We start from the raw sequence: 19,954 nt of genomic DNA, 5'->3' as shown, positions 1-19,954 counted from the left end.
TCTAGAATTTATAGACCAGGAAGCTGACTAATCATTTGGAAGGAACATCCATTCAACTCTCATTTACAGATGTGGAACCAAAGACCAAACAATTATCTGTGAGAGGCCAGGTGCGGTGGGTCATTCCCATATTCCTAGAAGTTTGGAAGGCCAAGGTGGGATGATTGCTTGAGGCCCGGAGTTCGAGACCAGTCTGGGCAACATAGACCCCCGTCCCCCCTGCCATCTCTGCAGAAAAATAAAAACTTAGCTGGGCATGGTGGCGCATGCCTATAGTCCCAGCTGTTCGCCTGTATCCTAGCTACTTGGGAGGCTAAGATGGCTTGAGCTCAGGAGTTGGAGGCTGCAGTGAGCTATGATCACACCACTGCACTCTGGTCTGGGCAAGAGTGAGACCCTGTCTCTGAAAAAAAAAACCCTATATATCAGTGAGATAGAGAAACTGGGATTCACTAGTCTGGAGCCTTTTTGCATAACGTGGTGGTGTGTCCCTAGATGGTTTTGATGGGGAAAAAATCTATAAATAGTAATTGTAGATTAGTACTAAGTTGAATAGGCAGGAATTTTGATGTGAAAACAGACTGGAGGCAAAGAACAGGGAACTGATACTAAAATCAACGAAATGAATATATCTTCACTAGTGAGCCTGAGTATTTAAATTGCAACATATTAAATTGAGTTACACTCCTATTTAAGCAGGTTGTACTTTTCTAAAAATTGCTTATGTTTAAAAGGTCACAAGTCTAGAATAACTGAATTGGGAATTGGAAATACCTTAAGTCTGTAATTTGTATCTAAAATTAGGTTTTCCCTTTTAAGTTGTTAATTTTCTATGGTTTGTGCTGCATGCTTTCACTTTTATTAGTACTTACAGCCAAAGAGATGGGCAAATATCTAGAAAAATTAATGTTTTGATTCAGGAATTTGTGCCTAGTGATGGCCTCCAATAGGGAATTTTCCAGAGAGAATGAAGACTCAGTTTCTAAGTTGGGGCACATTTAGTTTTTGTTTTGGTATTCTTCTTCTATTACAGCTATTAAAACAATCTCTTAAAAAATGCCGGATATGGCTGGGCACAGTGGCTCATGCCTGTAATCCCAGCACTTAGGGAGGCTGAGGCAGGTGGATCACCTGAGGTCAGCAGTTCGAGACCAGCCTGGCCAACATGGCGAAGCCCCGTCTCTATTAAACCCTGTCTCTACTAAAAACACAAAAATTAGCTGCACATGGTGGCATACGCCTGTAATCCCAGCTACTCGAGAGGCTGAGTCAGGAGAATTGCTTGAACTCGAGAGGCTGAGTCAGGAGAATTGCTTGAACCCGGGAGGCGGAGGTTGCACTCCAGCCTGGGTGACAGAGTGAGACTCTGTCTCAAAAAACAAAACAAAACAAAAAACATGCCGGACATAAGGGAATTCAGAAATAGGATGCCATGCCAATTTCGAGGAGAAAATAAAATAGCGAGTGTGCATTAGTTACTTTTACCTGGTTCTGATTTAGTTAATAGGCGCTTTATATTCCAAATTTACAGTTTGTGTAGATTTACTGTATTCCTTCATTCAACAAAAGAACAGGATTAAAAAATGAAAGCATTAGCTAATAGTAATATGCTTTGTTGTGCTATTTTTGAACGAAGGATTAGGAAGTTTAAAGTCACAGTGATATAGCTGATCTGTATATTTTTAGTTTTCCAGGGTATTTTGGTGTCTTTACCATGGATAATTGACACTAACATAAGATAAACAACTCTTTGTCTTATCTTTACTCAAGTAAGAGACCTAACGTTTATAGATCCAAACAGGATTTTTGTTTTCCTTTCCTTGTGGCATTGTATGGAAATCACTTTCTCCTTGTTATATTAATGGAGCACTGTGATTTTTTTGTGTGGTATTTAAAAAATTGTAGTTAAAAATAGATGTAAAATTTATCATCTTAATCGTTTTTAATTATACAGTTCTGTGGCATTAAATACATTCACAGTGTTGTTCAACCATCACCACCTTCCATCTGTAATTTAGTTTTGATAGAAATTTTTAAAATTAGGATGGCACTTGCTAGAAGGTTTTGGAAATTAAGTTACAAGAGTGTTTTTCTTGGTCAGTGGTGTGATTGGAATATGCTGCTGGCATTGCCCCACTTCCAGGATTCCTTCCTGATCAACCTGTAGTCCTATACAAGGAAATAACTGTAGCTTACAATGCTAATTGGTGCCCCAGCCCCTCCTTTTTTTTTTTTTTTTTTTGAGATAGGGTCACACTCTGTCACCCAGGCTGGAATGCAGTGGCGAGATCACAGCCTAGACTTCCTGGGGTCAAGCAGTTCTCCCACCTCAAGCCCCCTGCCCCTACCATAGCTGGGACTACTGGTGTATGTCACCATGCCTGGCTAATTTTTAAAAAATGTTTAGTAGAGACAAAGTCTCCCTTTGTTGCCCAGGCTGGTCTCAAACTCCTGGGCTCAAGTGATCCTCTCCTCTTGGCCCCCAACAAAGTGCTAGGATTATAGGCATGAGCCACCGTGCTCGGCCAGTGTCTCCATTTTTAAGAACTGTAACTGCCAAATTTTTAGGTGAATTAGTGTGACTGCACTTACCTAGAAGTTAGTTGGTTTTGGTTAAAACTGTTCCCTTCCAGTAACATAAACTTTTATATCAAGGCATATTTGTTTTCCATTAACTGTACTGACATAAAAAGTGGAAAAAGCAAGTAAATTTCAAAAAATGGTATACATATTATTAAAATATGACAAAAAGTGTGATGGTATGTAAAACTTGGAAAGTAGTTTAATTCCATTACTAATTTAAATGACTTCCATATTCAAAATTGACAAATTATTTATGAGGCTGCACATGGTGGTTCATGCCTATAGTCCCAGTTACTCCAGAGGCTGAGGCAGGAAGATGGGGTTCCACCATGTTGGCCATGCTGGTCTCAACTTCTGACCTCAGGTGATCCACCCGCCTCGACTTCCAAAGTGCTGGGATTATAGGCGTGAGCCACTGCGCCTGGCCCATAAAGTCTTGATGTTAAAAACACACCAATTGCAAACTTGGTTTAAAGGTGAATTTAAAAAAATATGTGTATATGTATATATTTATTTATTTAGAGACAAGTTCTCAGTCTCGCCCAAGCTAGACTGTAGGGGTATAATCATGACTCACTGCAGCCTTGACCTCCTGGGCTCAGGCAATTCTCTTGCCTCAGCCTCATAGCTGGGGCCACAGACACATACCATCACACCTGACCAATTTTAAAAAATTATTTGTAGAGACAGGGTCACACTATGTTGCCCAGGCTGGTCTTGAACTCCTGGGCTCAAGCAATAACTTCTGCCTCAGCCTGCCAAAGTGGTGGGGTTACAGGTATGAGCCACTGTGCCCAGCTAAATATTTTTTCTTCACATTTCTGATATTTTGTAAAGTATCATTAAAAAGAAGTTGAAAACAGTCATTATTTAAATATGGAAGTTTCTTTGTGTCATAAGAATGTGACAGTTATAAAGGCCGGGCGTGGTGGCCCACTTCTGTAATCCCAGCACTTTGGGAGGCTGAGGCAGGCGGATCACCTGAGTTAAGGAGTTCGAGGCCAGCCTGGCCAACATGGTGAAACCCCATCTCTCTTAAAAATACAAAAATGAGCCGGGCGTGGTGGCGGACACCTGTAGTCCCAGCTGCTCAGGAGGCTGAGGTAGTAGAATGGCGTGAACCCAGTAGGCAGAGGTTGCAGTGAGCCAGGATTGTGCCACTGCATTCCAGCCTGGATGACAGAGTGAGACTCTATCTCAAAACAAAAAAAAAAAAGAATATGACATGTGACAGCCGGGCGTGGTGGCTCACACCTGTAATCCCAGCACTTTGGGAGGCCAAGGCGGGCGGATCATGAGGTGAGGAGTTCAAGACCAGCATGACCAACATGGTGAAACCCCGTCTCTATTAAAAATACAAAAATTAGATGGGCGTGCTGGCACGCACCTGTAATCCCAGCTACTCAGGAGGCTGAGGCAAGAGAATTGCTTGAACCCGGGAGGCAAAGGTTGCAGTGAGCCGAGATCACGCCATTACACTCCAGCCTGGGTGACAGAGCGAGACTCCATCTCAAAAAAAAAAAAAAAAAAAGAATGTGACAGTTACTTCCTTATACTGACTTGGAAATCTGAGTCTTAACCAGAAACCATCATTAAAACTTCTCATAACTTTTTCTATCCTGGTTATCAGTATCTACAAGGAAAAGCCAAATACTTCATAGCTGAAGTGTTAGACTGTTATGATCACACTTTTTCCCTCTTCTCAAATAAAAACCTTGTAATTATAATGCATAGCAGCGACCGAGTGCAGTGGCTCATGCCTGTAATCCTAGCACTTTGGATTACAGTCTCTACTGTACTGTACTGTTTGGATTACCCTGTCTCTACTAAAAATACAAAAATTAGCTGGGCATGGTGGTGGGTGCCTGTAGTCCCAGCTACTCGGGAGGCTGAGGCAGGAGAATCACTTGAACCCAGGAGGCAGAGGTTGCAGTGAGCCAAGATTGTGCCACCACACTCCAGCCTGGGTAACAGAGCGAAACTCCATCTCTAAATAAATAAATAAATAAAATGCATATCAGGTGTTAGCAAGGGCTTCTTGTTTTTGTTTTTCTTTTTTTTTTTACTATTTAAGGTAATTTTGTACCCTTCAGTGTCCCTCATTTAGATTCACTTAAAAGCTGTTGAAAAAGCCTAGGGATGTCAGGTAAAATATGATAGAATTTTTTTATTGCCTGTGGAAAAATTTTTTGTAATGTGAGAGTGTCATCAAGTTGAGTGTTAAAGAAAGAAATGGACACTTAGGAGTATGTATATATATATAACTTGCCAGTGATGCAGGTGAGTTTAAGCATTCATTAACATTTTTAGGACCAGGTGCCTTGGCTCATGCCTATAATCCTAGTACTTTGGGAGACCGAGGCAGGAGCATCATTTGAGTCCAGGAGTTTGAGACCAGCTTCGGCAACATGGTGAAACTCTGTCTCTACAAAAAATACAACAAAATAAGGTGGGCTCGGTGGTGCACGCCTGTAGTCCCAGCTACTTGGGAGGCTGAAGTGGGAGGACCACTTTAGCCTGGGAGGCTGAGGCTGCTGTTAGCCATCATCCTGCCACTGCACTCCAGCCTGGGCGACAGAGTGAGACCCTGTCTCAAAACACAAAAAAGATTTTTGCAACAGTAGTGCTTAATAGCAGGCTTTTATTGAGCAAAGAACCATTCCCTTTCACTTTTCAGGCACATGGCTCAAAGTACAAGCTCTTGAGCCAGATTTGCTGGATTCAAAGCCTGACTTTGATCAGCCACTTACACACTATGTGATCTTAGGCAGGTTACTCCCAATATCATTACCTGTGAAATAAGGAGAATAATAGTATCTCCTCATAAGATAATTGTGAGAATTTAAAAGAATATTTAAAGCAATAAAAAAAATGTCTTGCATGAGGCTGTATAAATACTTGCCATCATTACTACCACTGCAATCACTTTGTGTTGCACGGTAAATTCTGGTAGCTTTCGATACTATCATTCTGCAACATATACTCAGTATAAATGGAAATATAACAATGTTATTTGTACCTGAAAATTTTGAGAAATCATAGCATGATTATTCACAAGTCTCTGGAAGTAGCATGGACTCACTAGTTTTAATAGGCATTTGTAGAGGTTAACTGAATCGAAGGTCATGAGGATTATGGTTAAAGGAGACCTGTGTTAACATATTTCAACTCTTGCCCCATTCATTTATTTAACACACAAATTCCAGTGATCCGGTACTCACTTTCCTATTCTACTCTCCCTTATGCCAAACACAGGGCCTGGCATGGGGGGAAATGATTGTCTTCTTGTGAATGAATGATGAGCAATTCTGGTTCAGACATGTCCTAATGACCGATGACCATCTCAGATGCCCCACACATCCCGAACCCTTTCCATGACACATAAGTATCTGAGCTGGTAGGGCCCAATGCAGTGGAGGTCCTATTAGGAGAACTTTACAAAGATGTTAGAACTACAAAGCTACATTTGTCAGCTTTTGGGTAAATTAGCTGATTTGCATAGATGCCGTGTTTCCCTGGGACCGTAGCATTTTACTATTTTAATGTTTTGCTGTATGGAGGAGAAGTGGAGATTAATTTGAACATTTTCGTTTTTATTGCTGCTCGTATGATTGAGTAGATTGTCTCCTCTTTCTAGGAGGGAAATGCCACACATTCCAACGCCTTGAACTGTGTGTGGTTTGGCCATATTTTCCAGAGGATAGTCATTTTTACCCATGGGTCATTTTGGGGATGCTGTTAATCACAAATCTGTCATCTCCCCCAACAGTTTAGTTTTAGCAAGGAATCTGGCTGAGTGTGGCACATCTTGGTGTGAGTCCTGGTATACTGGGAAGAATTACATGCAGTTTGTCTAAAAGAGCTGGTTAGGAAAATAGCACTAAGGTTAGAAAGCCAGAAGGGCTATTGTAAGATGAGATACTGTTGATGCTTTTCCTGCTTGTTCATGTTGCATCATGCTTTACTGTATTAAGAAAATTCATTTTGAGTGTTCAGTGAGATAATAGGTACATGTCTATGCTCTTAAGTTTTTAGTTTTTAATTGTGGGCTTTCTTTAAGAGCATAAACTCTACTTCTTTCGTGCACGCTAAGAGGGAGATTGAGGGTTACCCTGTTCTGGTTTGCCCATTACAGTTCTGCTTCCCAAGAATAGCTGCCATTGTTGCACTTAAGCTTTCTCTCAAAGGACAAAATAAGTAATTTCCGATGAAATTGCCGCCTTTTCATGGGTCTCTCCCGCCACTTACTGCATCACAGCTGGGTCTCCTTGGCTCTTCCTAATGGATATCCTGTGCTAGTGGTAAATTTCTAAAGAAAAGCCTCGAGATCCTAAAAGCATTGAGGGGAAGATTATCTTAAACATTAGCACAAAAGACTCACAAACCAGGCACTGTGGACCAGGGACTGGTTTGTTAATATTTTGGCATTTCAGGGGGTTGCAGGTGAGGAACTGCACAGGGAAACATGAGATCATTCTTTGATACATCTTGACTCTCCTTGCTTAAAATTGAAAAGGAGATTCTCTAGAATGATTGTTGAAACCTAATAAGTTTTACTTGTAGAGGGAGAGGTTCAAAAGAATTTCTTTAGTGCACTCAGATTCCCTTATTCTTGTGTGATTGCTGTTGGGTTATACTTGATAGTATATTAAGTTTTTCCATGAACAAAAGGATAAATACCTCATTATTAAATCTCACCCTAAAAAATTATTTTCCCGAGTTAAAATTCAGAAGTAATTATTTTTCTAGATCAGGTGTATATAAAATCTTTTCAGTGTCAGAAAAGCCTTTTATAAATAGGTTTTCATTATATACTGCTGCTTCTAATTTAACTTAGCATTAAAAAAACAATTATTATAAAGACTGAATGTTATCTAACTAATGATCTCAGAGTTGACTACATTGATGTGATAGGTGAATTGTTTTTTATTTATAGTTAGGAAAGTAAGCAAACAAGCCAATATGTTTAAAAATTAGGCTTAAGATAGCAGTCCTTCATTTAAATTACGCTTAGTATTTGAAGTCTGTTTTGAAAGCTTAAGTGTCATAAAAAAGCTTATCTTGTTATAACTGTTATTTCAACGAGGTATTACCTCACACAGTAAATTTAGGTCCTGAATAGTATGCAAGTGTGGTTATTGGGATTAAAGTGGAAAGGGGTTGAGGCAGTTTTTGGTCATTTTGCTAAAAAGGGTCAAAAGAGCCTCGGTATGGTGCCTCACGCCTATAATCCCAGCACTTTGGGAGGCCGAGGTAGGTGGATCACCTGAGGTCAGGAGTTTGAGACCAGGCTGGCCAAAACGGTGAAACCCCATCTCTACTAAAAATATAAAAAATTAGCCAGGTGTGGTGGCGGGCGCCTGTAATCCCAGCTACTCAGAAGGCCGAGGCAGGAGAATCACTTGAACCTGGGAGGAGGAGGTTGCAGTAAGCCGAGATCGTGCCACTGCACTCCAGCCTGGGCCAACAAGAGCGAGACTTCGTCTCAAAAAAAAAAAAAAAAAAGGGGGTCATTGAGCTCATTAATTATGTAGTGTGGACAGAGATGACAGGTTCAGCCTTATCTTTGAATACTGACTGAGAAGATCAGGACTTCTCCAACACTAGGCTAACGTGAGATTAGTAAAACATTTTTTGTTAGGAACATCCAGTGTGAGTTAGCATTTCCCCTTTCATTTGTTAGTTTGCTTGGAGGGCAGAATCTTGGTGTGCCCCATGGCATCTTGCTGTGGATTTGACTTGAGCCGGAGAGTGCCCTCTCCTGGCAAAGGCTGTTGTGTCTACACAGCTCTCAAGTCTGTTTTCATTTAGTACCAAAGCTTCTCTTTCTGTGAAGCGAGCAAGTTATCCAGAATAAATTTGTTATGAAAATTCACCTGAATTTTGTTCTTATTTTAAAACTATTTTTTTGGTAAAATGGATGGATTAAAAAACTCGAATGCTTTATTTTTGTTAACTTGGTTTTTTCTACCATAGGTCTCAACAAATGGCAGCTATTACATCAGACAGTGACGAGTCCTGCTGCTCCCTTACAGTGTCTGACAGACCACTGTGGATTCAGACTGGGAGCATTGAAGTTAACAGTGAAACGGGCAGGTCTGTCTGTTTTAAGCCCTGCCACAAAGTGAAGAGGGCATCATGTCATCACTTAATCATTCCTGAAGTAGATTAGGCTAGACTTAAAAGAATTCATTAGTTATTTTTCTTTAGTTTTCATTGACTTTGGTAGCCGGGTGTGCCTCGTGTAGGTGATAGTTTTAATGAATGAAAATAACTTTCCATTGATACTACCTGCCATGCCAAAAAAGAGGAGTCTCCTGTGAGCTTCTGTGAATTGAGAGCAGATTCTCTTAGGGTGGTAGAAGTTGGGTGTGACCTTGCAGAATTATGTCAAATAGCAACTGAGTCTCCATGGAAAGTCAAAAATACTGGATTTCTTTTATCTTTTCACTATCTCAGTCTTTTTTTGTCACTTTTATATTCATTGAACTTCTTAGTCATTACTTCTTACTGTATATATATAAGAATATATATGTGAACACATATGTGTATATATATTCTTAGTGAATTAGTCACAAAACCATTGTCATTTACATAAAGCAAGTCAAAATTCCAGAGGGTGGTAAAAGATAGTGCTGAAATATAGTCTATTTCTTTAAGTACATTTATTAATAACTCCTTGGATAAGGCCTAAAAGGCTTATCTTGGGCCCTTATAGGATAGGAAAAGTTCAGGGATTTCTGTGTGTTTGCACTGCTTTGAAACTTACTACTTTTATTGCTTCCTTGAAGTAAGGCTGTTTAACCCTCTGGTGTTTGTACAGCTAGCGAAGAACTGTATAGTTGCATGGAAGCTGTAATTTGCAGGCTGGATCAGAATGGCAAATTTTGGATTAGAGATTGCAGCTGGGATTTTGGACACTTATCTGCGTAGGAGTGGTAGCTACCCTTAAGATGCGTATCTCTTGAGGGAATAGTGTTTTTTATTTTTCTGCACCTCTCATAGGAATAGTAAGATCTGTTTGAGTCCTTGCCTTTCCTGCCATAGATTTTAACTGAACTTAAATAGGCCTCACTAAAATTGAAGCCAAATACTGAGTCATAAATAGAAGGAAATGGAATTGTACATGGGATTGGGTGTTTACCTTTTTTTCCTTCAGTTTATAAAATGGGAACATTTGCTTCCAAAGTTCTGTGTGAGCCTTAATCTATTAGTATTGCAATCTTATTAGTACAGTATCGTAGTTTTAGAAAGTAAAAACTGAGCTCAATGTCAAATTTTAAAACAGTGTAAATCATTTTTTTTTTTCCAGAAGCAAGGACTACATTTATCTTTCATCTTGATGTATGTAGTATTTGTCCCTAGAGGTCACTTTTCATTGCTTGAGGAGAAACATGATAGAATACCCAGTGAAATGTATTTTGTAGGGCTTGATCTAGTAAGCGAAGGAAGCATGGGAACACCGGAAGGCAACACAAAATCAAGTCAGTTCTGTCAAATCATGGGGAAGGTACCTCCTGTGAAATGTTTGGAAGTTAAATAATGGGAAGGATGGAGTGGTTTTTCTGTTTTCCTTGTTGCATTGTGTTTGATGTGTTTGTTATTATTCCACTGAAATACCATTTTTGGTATGCATTTGACCAAAAATTCATCTTTCTTTCCACGGATCATCTCTTTTGGAACTCAAACTCGTGTTGGTACTTGGGTTTCCAGGTTTGAGAGGCATAATCAGGGATCGTAGAGGGTTTCAGTGGGCTTCTTTCTACTTCGTAGTATTAGAGGGAGGTTAGTAGTGTTGATCATTCTGGTCATGCTATTTAGCAGTAATTTGTATAAGCCTTGCCCTTTATAAACAGTGCGCTTGGAGTCCTGCTTCTTGTTGGAGGTATGGTGAAGAGGCCTCTGCTGAGAATCACGTTTGCTGGTGTAACGAGGGATACTGGTCCGTCTAACCAGTGTACATGTGTTGTCTTCTAGTATCAAAATGGTGCTCTTCATGCCTTCCGATGTGCTGTGTCTACTTCTGGGGAGGCACCCTCCATTCCCTTCTTTTTTTGCTCTTTGCAAGTATGTGGACAGTGTGACCTGCTGCTGATTTGTACATAGCCTGGCTCTGTATATAAATTTGCTCCTTAAAACTGTAGGCTAGTCTGTGCTAGTAGAAGGCTGTTGGTGCTTCATAGCAGTCCCCAGCAACTAAGCTGACTCTCAGAGCACTGTACTGTGAAATGGTGATATAAGGAACAAAGTTAAAATTCCCCTGTTACTAGGCATTTATAAGCAAGTATTTTAAAAAAACACTCAAGTGCACATTGATTATGTAAAGATGACAGCCATTTTACTTGTGTTGGAAACTGGCCTGATAATACTTCAGAAATAACATGAATATTTCTGCTGGTTTAGAGTGGCAGTAAGTTGTTTTCTCAAAACAACATCGGTCAGGTTTAACTGATTTAAGAGAAAAAATCAGGTGTGATCCCACAATCTATGTAGGGCTTAAACAACAAGGACATCATTTTCCTCATATAATTACTTGTGCTTAACTACATTTTCTTCCTTTTCTTTACTATATTTCAGCACAAAGACATTAGCAGGCTGCTGGTTTCATGGACCTGTACCACAATGACACAGAGAACACCAGAGCATCAGGACTGAATGAAATTGGAGTTTTTAAAGCTGCACTAAGAAGTAAATGTTAAGGCAGTGGTTAAAAACAACAGTCTATAAAGGGGCACTTGCAAATTGTGCTGTCTTAAACTGAAGAAAAGGTATTAGGGAATATTTTATAAAAAATAAACTTGCAATAAATTATGCATGAGATGAGGAGAAAAATGATGTGAATTACACACGTAAGAACTCACTTGAATTTTATATATGAAGAAACACTGACAGTAACTTCTTTGGAATGTGAAGTTCTTATCAGTACAGTTTGGACAGGCCTAAAAGGCATGGGATGATGCAGAAATGCTGAATTATTTTTCATACTTAAACTTTGTGCTTTCTCCAAGGTTTAGGTTAATCAGTTCAGATGTGAGCAAAGGTATTTCTAAAATGGCTCTTCTATGAAAAGCAATAGTCACATATGCCAAGGCCAGTGTTTCCTTCAAGGTGCCAGTAGAAACAACAGAAAATAACATCCTGCTGAAAGGATGGCAAGGTGCCCCGCCCCACCCCACAAACACAGTTTGGATCTTTTCCTTCTTTAATAAAGCAGGGCTGTATTATCTTGAATATATGTTTGCTTGTTAGAACATATTAAGATATATTTATTTGCCACTAGTATTTAACATTTTGTGCACATTTTCATAATTACCTTCTTACCTTTCAAATTTTGACTCAAAGTGGATAGGCTAGTGTTGATCTTGGAGTGCAAATGTATATACTCCAAGAGCTAGTTCTTAATTCTGCTGAGTTGGAAAGCCTTTTATTATTGTCTGTATCCTTAGTGGTTTTATCTAGTTCAAAAAAGGTGACAACGTCTAAATTTTGATGTAGACCTCTCTCCACAGAGAGCCCCTCCTAAGTGCAAGAAATTCTAACAGGTGTCAGTAGGACTTGGCCCTGGGGGACAAGTGGCAGGAACAGGATCCTTTAAAACAGTGTCAAACTTTTCATGCATGGAGCATGAATTCTTACTAATAGAGACTGTAATTTTTTTCTTGTCTTTGGTAAATATATAAAAAACCTTAATTTTTCTTTTTTAATGAATGGAGAAAACATGAGAAAACCAGATGGACCTGTTAGTACTACATTTTTAAGGCATTTTATATTTGATGGTGCCGTACTTTTAATAATAATAAAACTGAAGTTTTTTAGTGGCAATACTGATTTATTTTTTAAACCAGAAGGCTAATCCATATTGATTACTTATTACAAAAAAGGGAAAATATGCCAAAAAATAAAAAACCTTAAAATTCATATGAAGCAACGTAACAGATAACTGAGCACTTGGCTCAAGTGATCAGACTTTCCATAATGTTACTGTGTAAGTTTGGAATTACCTAATAACCCCAGGCTCAGGATTAACAGAAGGTTCTGGGTGAGTTTTAAAACATTTAATATACCTATGATTTGTTTTACAACTTGAAGAAAAGGCAGGCAGTCTTGTGTCTAATGAGCTTAATGCAAATTCTAATTATACTGCAAATAATTTAAAGTTTTGATTGCATTCTACAATTGTCTGTTTGGAAAATTACATATTATGAAGTCATTATATATTTTATCAAATCAGAAAAAGTCAGCTCAGGAACTGTAGCAGCAGGGAGTTCTAAAGATGACATGAACTATACTATAGGGGTGCCCTACTCTATATGGCCTAGGGCTTTGGTTTGGGTCAGTCTTGTTCTTTCAGATACATAACACCAGCAGTACTTTCGGGCTCACTTCAAGAACCAGATAACTCTCCCAAACCATGATACATGAAGTGTATAATCAAGATTTTTAATTAAGCTTTAGAATTCTTTATTTGTGTAGAGTGATGGAAATGACCAAGAAGTAATAATATAAAGCAAAAGAATTGGGAGAGATCAGGTTTTAAGTATATAAATATTTTTTTTTTCTCATGGCATATTCTCAAAGGTGTTTTGTTACAAACCAGATTTTCATTTTCTAAAAAATGAGACTTGGTGGTATTTAAAATCTACACCTACCATGTTGCTATTTCACTTTCATTGCTTTAGTTGCTTAATATTTAAGCTTTGCTTCATGCTACCTTTTGTCTGTATTTCAATCTTCATAAGCCTATTTTGTTTTGTAGACTTGAATGATAAAAATTGTTTCTCATCTTAAGTATGCTCAGAGTTTTAAATGTTAAAGAATGTTGTGTAACCTTTATCCAATAAAGTCTTTGATTTTTTAAAAATTTAGTTATTTAAAAATTATGTTTACTTTTTAGGAGTTAGTTTTTAAAGATTTTTTTTTTTTACTATTAAAATTCAATCACTAGTTGTACTTTAGGGAGCTGTTTTCAGTAGCAATGCTTCCTAAGGAGAACAGCCTGTAGGTTTGTAATCACTAGGAGATTTTATGGGACCTCTTTATGACGAAGGATGGAGGAAGGGTGAACAGTTTAATTAGGACCCTGTGCACAAACATAACAGCTTTTCGATAGAAACAACCTACCCTTCAGAATTGGATGTAATTAAATATCTGCTGCTGGGTTTGTCTTGTTTTCTTTTGTTTTAATTTTAAGGAATCCTGCCCTTATGGATAAATGGTTGCTTCTTTAAGAGCCCAGCACATTGAGTGAGAGGTCAAGGGTTTGACCTAAGAATCAGAAACACTTGGTTATCAGGAAAAAATTAGCCTTTTAAAACCTACAGACAGTTCACAGGACTGACCCAGAAACTTAGGTCAATGTACTTTTTTTTTCTCTTCAAGAAAAGCAATCCTTTGGCTGCCTGTTATTCCAGAGTGCATGAAGGCTTTAATCTCAAACATTCTCCCATTTCAGTTTATTTAAATGAGTGTAAAAAAGAGACCACAGGAATCTGGCTCTGCTAATATCTTTTTTCTCTCAAATTTCTCACTAATGAAAATGGAACAGGGAGAACCAGGGAAGATTAACAAGCCATGTGCTCATTGTCTGAGAGGGCCTACAGGAGACTCATACTGATCCTGGTCATGTATACATGTAGCAGTATATTTATAGACACAACTCCTACAAGATGGAGGGAATGAGTGATGCAACCAATAGAAGCAACTGAAAATCTTACCAATGCTGGCCTTCACATAAGAAAGCGTAAGTTCAGTTTTCCTTTTTCAAGTAAAGATTTTTTTTTTTTTTAATTTAAATAATAGAGACAAGGTCTCGCTTTGTTGTCCAGGCTGGTCTCAAACTCCTGGGCTCAAGTGATCCTCCTGCCTCAGCCTCCCAAAGTGCTGGGATTATAGGCATGAGCCACTGCACCTGGCCATGATTCTTTTCTCAGAATAAGAAATTATTTGAATAAAGAGTTTTTTTTTTTTTTTTTTTTTTTTTTTGAGACAGAGTCTTGCTCTTGTTGCCCAGGCTGGAGTGCAATGGCACGATCTTGGCTCACTGCAACCTCCGCCTCCCTGGTTCAGGCAATTCTCCTGCCTCAGCCTCCCGAGTAGCTGAGATTACAGGCATGCGCCACCACCCCTGGCTAATTCTGTATTTTTAGTAGAGATGAGGTTTCTCCATGTTGGTCAGGCTGGTCTCAAACTCCCGATCTCAGGTGATCCGCCTGCCTCGGCTTCGCAAAGTGCTGGGATTACAGCGTGAACAACTGTGCCTGGACTTTATTTATTTATTTATTTATTTATTTGAGACAGAATTTCGCTCTTGTTGCCCAGGCTGGAGTGCAGTGGTGCGATCTCGGCTCACTGCAACCTCCACCTCCTGGGATCAAGCGATTCTCCTGCCTCAGCCTCCTGAATAGCTGGGATTACAGGCATGTGCCACAACTCCCAGCTAATTTTGTATTTTTAGTAGAGACAGGGTTTCTCCATGTTGGTCAGGCTGGTCTCCAACTCCTGATCTAAGGTGATCCACCTGCGTTAGCCTCCCAAAGTGCTGAGATTACAGGTGTGAGCCACTGCGCCTGGCCAGAATATGTTATTTTTTAAGCATCCTTTTCTCTAGTGATTAGCATGCTGCCAAATCTTTGCTTAATCGGAATGAATTTTTTTTTTTTTTTTAAACTGAGTCTCACTCTGTCACCCAGGCTGGAGTGCAGTGGCACGATCTCGGCTCACTGCAACCTCTGCCTCCTGGGTTCAAGAGATTCTCCTTCCTCAGCCTCCTGAGTAGTTGGGATTACAGGTGCTTACCCCCATGCCCGGCCAATTTTTGTATTTTTAGTAGGGAAGGGGTTTCGCCATGTTGGCCAGGCTGGTCTTGAACTCCCAGCCTCAAGTGATCTGCCCATTTTGACCTCCCAAAGTGCTGGGATTACAGGTGTGAGCCACCGCACCCGGCTTGGAATGAAATTTCATGGCCTTAACAATTCCTTTGCTTTGGTACCAACAAGGTAGTGAGCTTGGGGTAAAGGAGAGTATGATTCAGGAAAACTGTGCCAGAAGAAGAGAGAGCTGGCCAAACAGTGGGAAGACATTGTCTTTAAGCGTTAAGAGTACTTTCAGGGTTAGTCCTTTCATTATTTCCTTGTGAGGCAAGTTTGTAGAAGCAGCTGTCTAAAGGAGGGAAAGTGGCTTGGTGATGTTAAAAGAAAGATGTTTTTGGCCGGGCACGGTGGCTCACACCTGTAATCCCAGTACTTTGGGAGGTCGAGGAGGGTGGATCATGAGGTCAGGAGATCGAGACCATCCTGGCTAACACGGTGAAACTCTGTCTCTACTAAAAATACAAAAATTAGCCGGGCGTGGTGGTGGGTACCTCTTGTCCCAGCTACTCGGGAGGCTGAGGCAGGAGGATGGCGTGAACCCGGGAGGCGGAGCTTGCAGTGAGCCGAGATCGCGCCACTGCACTCCAGCCTGGGCAACAGAGTGAGACTCCGTCTCAAGAAAAAAAAAAAAAAAAATGTTTTTATACTAATAACCTGCCTTAGTCTAAAGAGGTAGGAGACATAGATTCTGTTATCAGTTCTGTCAATGACCTTTGACAGCAAAGTCACACAGCAGCCTCATTGGCAAAATGAGGTGTAGAAATCCATCTCACCAAGCTCTTCGGTTCCTATCAGTGAAGGCCGAAACCCCTGGGGAGATGTTAGGATTTTTTTTTTTTTTTTTTTCTTTTTTTTTTTTGAGACGGAGCCTCGCTCTTGTTGCCCAGGCTGGAGTGTAATGGTGCAATCTCGGCACACTGCAACTTCCGCCTCCTGGGTTCAAGTGATTCTCCCACCTCAGCCTCCCGAGTAGCAGGGATTACAGGCACCTGCCATCATGCCTGGCTAATTTTTGATTTACTTATTCATTTATTTATTTTTGAGACGGAGTCTCACTGTGTTACCCAGGCTGGAATGCAGGCACCTGCCATCACACCTGGCTAATTTTTGTTTGTTTGTTTGTTTGTTTATTTATTTATTTATTTATTTATTTATGAGACGGAGTCTCGCTCTGTTGCCCAGGCTGGAGTGCAGTGGTGCAGCCATGGCTCACTGCAGCCTCAACCTTGTGGTTCAAGTGGTCTTCCTGCTTCAGCCTTCTGAGTAGCTGGGACTACAGGTGTGCACTACCACCACGAGCTAACAAAAAAAATTTTATTTTGTAGCGACGGGGTTTCTCTGTTATCCAGGTAGTTCTGAACTCCTGGGCTAAAGCGATCCTCCCACCTCGCCCCCCGAAGGTGCTGGGATTACAGGCCTGAACCACTGTGCCCAGCTCATAAACTGCCCCTTGAAGGGTTGTAAGCAGTCATTCTCATGCGCTAACGTTATTTTCACCCTACCTCTTGGACTGGCTGGTAGCAAGTAATCCATTTTTTTAAATTGACTTTTTTTCAGAGTCCATGCTAATCTTCTATCATTCCAATTTTAGTATATGTGCTGCCGAAGCAAGCACAGTAATCAATTTTTCATTTTCAGAAGCATTAATGGATCTGGTCTAGTGTGAGGTCAGGATAGCTCTGCACACAACAGGAGGAAGTGATTGCAAACTATAGCTTCCTTTCCCTGTACAGCTTTTAATTGTGCAGTTCACTGAAGGAACAGATTATTCAGCCACTTCTGGTGGAATACGCACATACTTTTTTAAAGGAAATCCAGGTGATGGAAGGATTAAGCTTGTTACTATCAAGTACCGAGGAAGCAGGCTGGCAAGAATCCTAACTGAAATCACTTCAAGGAGATTTGACTAGGATTGTGTGGGTATGTATCAAGTACACAGTATCCACAGATAAGATTAGAGGAAGAGTTTCTCTTCCCTATCCTCATCCCTCCTGTATTTTTTAAGGGGAGGGACGAGCATATGGAGGAAACCGGCACAGTAATGAAGGGAAGTGATCACAGAAAACAACAGGAAGGAACATACAATCCAGCTGGCAGTGACCATAGGCTGCAGGCTCATAAGGCTGCATCTGAATGGGGGCTGCGCAGCTGAGAGCCAACAGCTCCAGCCTTTCCTCTTAAGCCAAGGGCAATCTGGAGAGAGCACAGATAACAAGCAGAGGAAACGGATGAGGGCTCGTCAAGATATTTCCCATCCTATGTGGTGTGTCAGATTTGCGCTTTGGTCTTGGGGGATTATTGGACTCTTCCTCTTAAAGATCTTTCCCAAGATTAAAGCAGCCATTCACTTGCACAACTGTCTTAATCATAGCCTTTCCCTTTGACATCCCAAGTTCTGCAGAACTGGTGGTAAAAGGATTTGCAGGCCTGCTTAGTTCTTGGGATCAGACCATGCTTGCAAAGATGTATCTTCCATCAGGTTTACATCTGCCGCCTGCCGCCAGCTTCTCATCCCACTATCTATTCAGGCAGTAAAATGCCTCTAAAAAGCTCCTGCGCCGGGTCTTCCTGCACCAACTTAGATTCTAGCTTGAAAGTTGAGTGAAATGTTACTTACCAGTAGTCTCAGAGGCCAGCTCAGAGACTAAAGGAGCACCAGAAATAACTACTAAGCCCGGCAACATCTCTTTTTCTTTTTGAGACAGGGTCTCACTCCCAGGCTGGAATGCAGTGGTGCCATCTTGGCTCACTGCAGCCTTGACTTCCTGGGCTCTGGTGATCCTCCCACCTCAGCCTCCTAAGTAGCTGGGACTACAAGTGTGTACCACCATGCCTGGCTAATTTTTTGTATTTTTACTAAAGATAGGGTTTCGCCATGTTGCCCAGGCTGGTCTCGAACTCCTGGGCTAAAGCTATTTGCCCGCGTTGGCCTCCCAAAGTGCTGGGATTACAGGCGTGAGCCACGGCGCCTGGCCAGCAACATTTCTTAAAGCACTCCCCTACTTTCAGTTACATAAAACGTCGTAGGAACTGCAACTCTCAGCATTTATGGATTACACAAACATTCATGTCTTTGGCTATATCCAAGCAGCTCTGAAGGACAGTGTATGAGGTCTTGTCATTTTGCCGAAGCTCAGATGTATGTCCAGTGCCACCATGTCCCTAAAGTTATAGGGACATCTATAACATGTAGGCTTAGCGACTCCCCAGCCTCCACATTTAGACATGGTATAACACTGTCTCCTTAAGTACAGTTATTTGTAAAGTGAGATGATGAGTGTTTTGCAGGGAATGGGACAAGGAGCAAAAGGCTAAAAAACAACCACAACAAACTGGCTGCAGTGCTTGTGATGGAAGGGAAGCACACATGGAAAAGCATAGTTTTTTTTTTCTTTCAGAGACAGGGTCTCTCACTGTTACCCAGGCTGGAGTGTGGTGGCTCGGTCATAGCTCACTGCAGCCTCAAACTCCTGGGCTCAAGTGATCCTCCTGCCTCAGCCTCCCAACTAGCTGGGGCTGAAAGCATGTGCCACCATGCCTTGCTTGGTTTTAAAACATTTTTTGGTAGAGATGGAGTCTTAGTATGTTGACTAGGCTAAGGTCTTGAACTCCTGGTTTCAAGTGATCCTCCTGCCTCAGCCTCCCAAAGTGTTGGGATTACAGGTGTGAGCCACTACACCCAGCTAGTTCTTAGAAAAATGGTTGAGATTTTTAAAATAGGTGAATTTAACAGCATGGATCCATGAGTAAAATGAAAGAATGAATCCACAGTGCACTCTACACAGAAAAACCACCCATATGAGTATGAATTTGTTGTAGAAATCCCAATTTCCTGGGGAAGCCTCCTGCAGAGGCCCCAACCAATGGAAAAGCTGCTTCTGTGAAAACTGGAAAAGTAGTTACGATACAGTGTGGGAATATACAGAAAACACAAGACTTGATGGAAATGTGGCCTGGAGGTGAGGAGACTGAAACGAAAGGAAAAGTTGGGGATTTTTTTAATTCTTGAAAATGTCCAAGATGCAAAAAATGAAAACTTAAAAACCAGGAGACAAACGCTTACATGCCAGGTTGAATGTTCATTCTACATGGCCATGCAAGACAGGCTAGACTGGCTTAGAGTGACCTTCTTTACAGAATGCTTTTTTTTTTTATTATGTACTTATTTTTATAAAGATGGGGTCTCGCTATGTTGCCCAGGCTGGTCTCAAACTCCTGAGCTCAAGTGATCCTCCCGCCTTGGCCTCCCAAAGTGTTGGGATTACACAGGCTTGAGCCACTGTGCTCAGCCTACAGAATGTTGTTTTGAGCTTCATGGGTATGATTACTGGATTCACTGTTGAGAAACCCTAGCTGAGCCCTCCAAATCTGCCAGAACTACACACTTAACGAAATAACACTACTAAGAAAGTTTACTTGAGTAACTAGGTCCAGAAACTCCAGGGTGAGGTGGCCACTTTGGGCAATACCGGGTTAAGTCACAGATAAGTTACTGACCTTGA

At 40.8% G+C, this 19,954-nt stretch overlaps 1 protein-coding gene across 5 annotated transcripts in view; it reads left to right on the top strand.

The window, feature by feature from the left end:
* PWWP2A (PWWP domain containing 2A) overlaps positions 1 to 19,954 on the top strand; it is a 57,424-nt gene that overhangs the window by 29,880 nt on the left and 7,590 nt on the right. Inside the window, exons 3-4 of one of the 5 annotated variants that reach the window (XR_008680015.2) lie at positions 6 to 110; positions 8,560 to 8,679. The exons of 1 other annotated variant lie outside the window; for it this stretch is intronic. Coding sequence is in view for 3 of the 4 variants with exons in the window: in XM_019028550.4 (XP_018884095.2) it covers positions 8,560 to 8,679; positions 11,161 to 11,174 (134 nt within the window). In the remaining variant the exon portion in view is untranslated. Of the gene's footprint in view, positions 1 to 5; positions 2,234 to 8,559; positions 8,680 to 11,160; positions 13,445 to 19,954 lie in introns of those variants that run through there. 3 more of the 5 variants (XM_019028550.4, XM_019028549.4, XM_063706909.1) reach the window with 3 other exon arrangements.

This window comes from Gorilla gorilla, chromosome 4 (assembly GCF_029281585.2).
Source record: "Gorilla gorilla gorilla isolate KB3781 chromosome 4, NHGRI_mGorGor1-v2.1_pri, whole genome shotgun sequence".
In the NCBI taxonomy this organism is placed as follows: domain Eukaryota; kingdom Metazoa; phylum Chordata; class Mammalia; order Primates; family Hominidae; genus Gorilla; species Gorilla gorilla.
The sequence above is the reverse complement of the archived record's forward strand: the minus strand, read 5'-3'. Positions and strand labels throughout refer to the sequence as shown.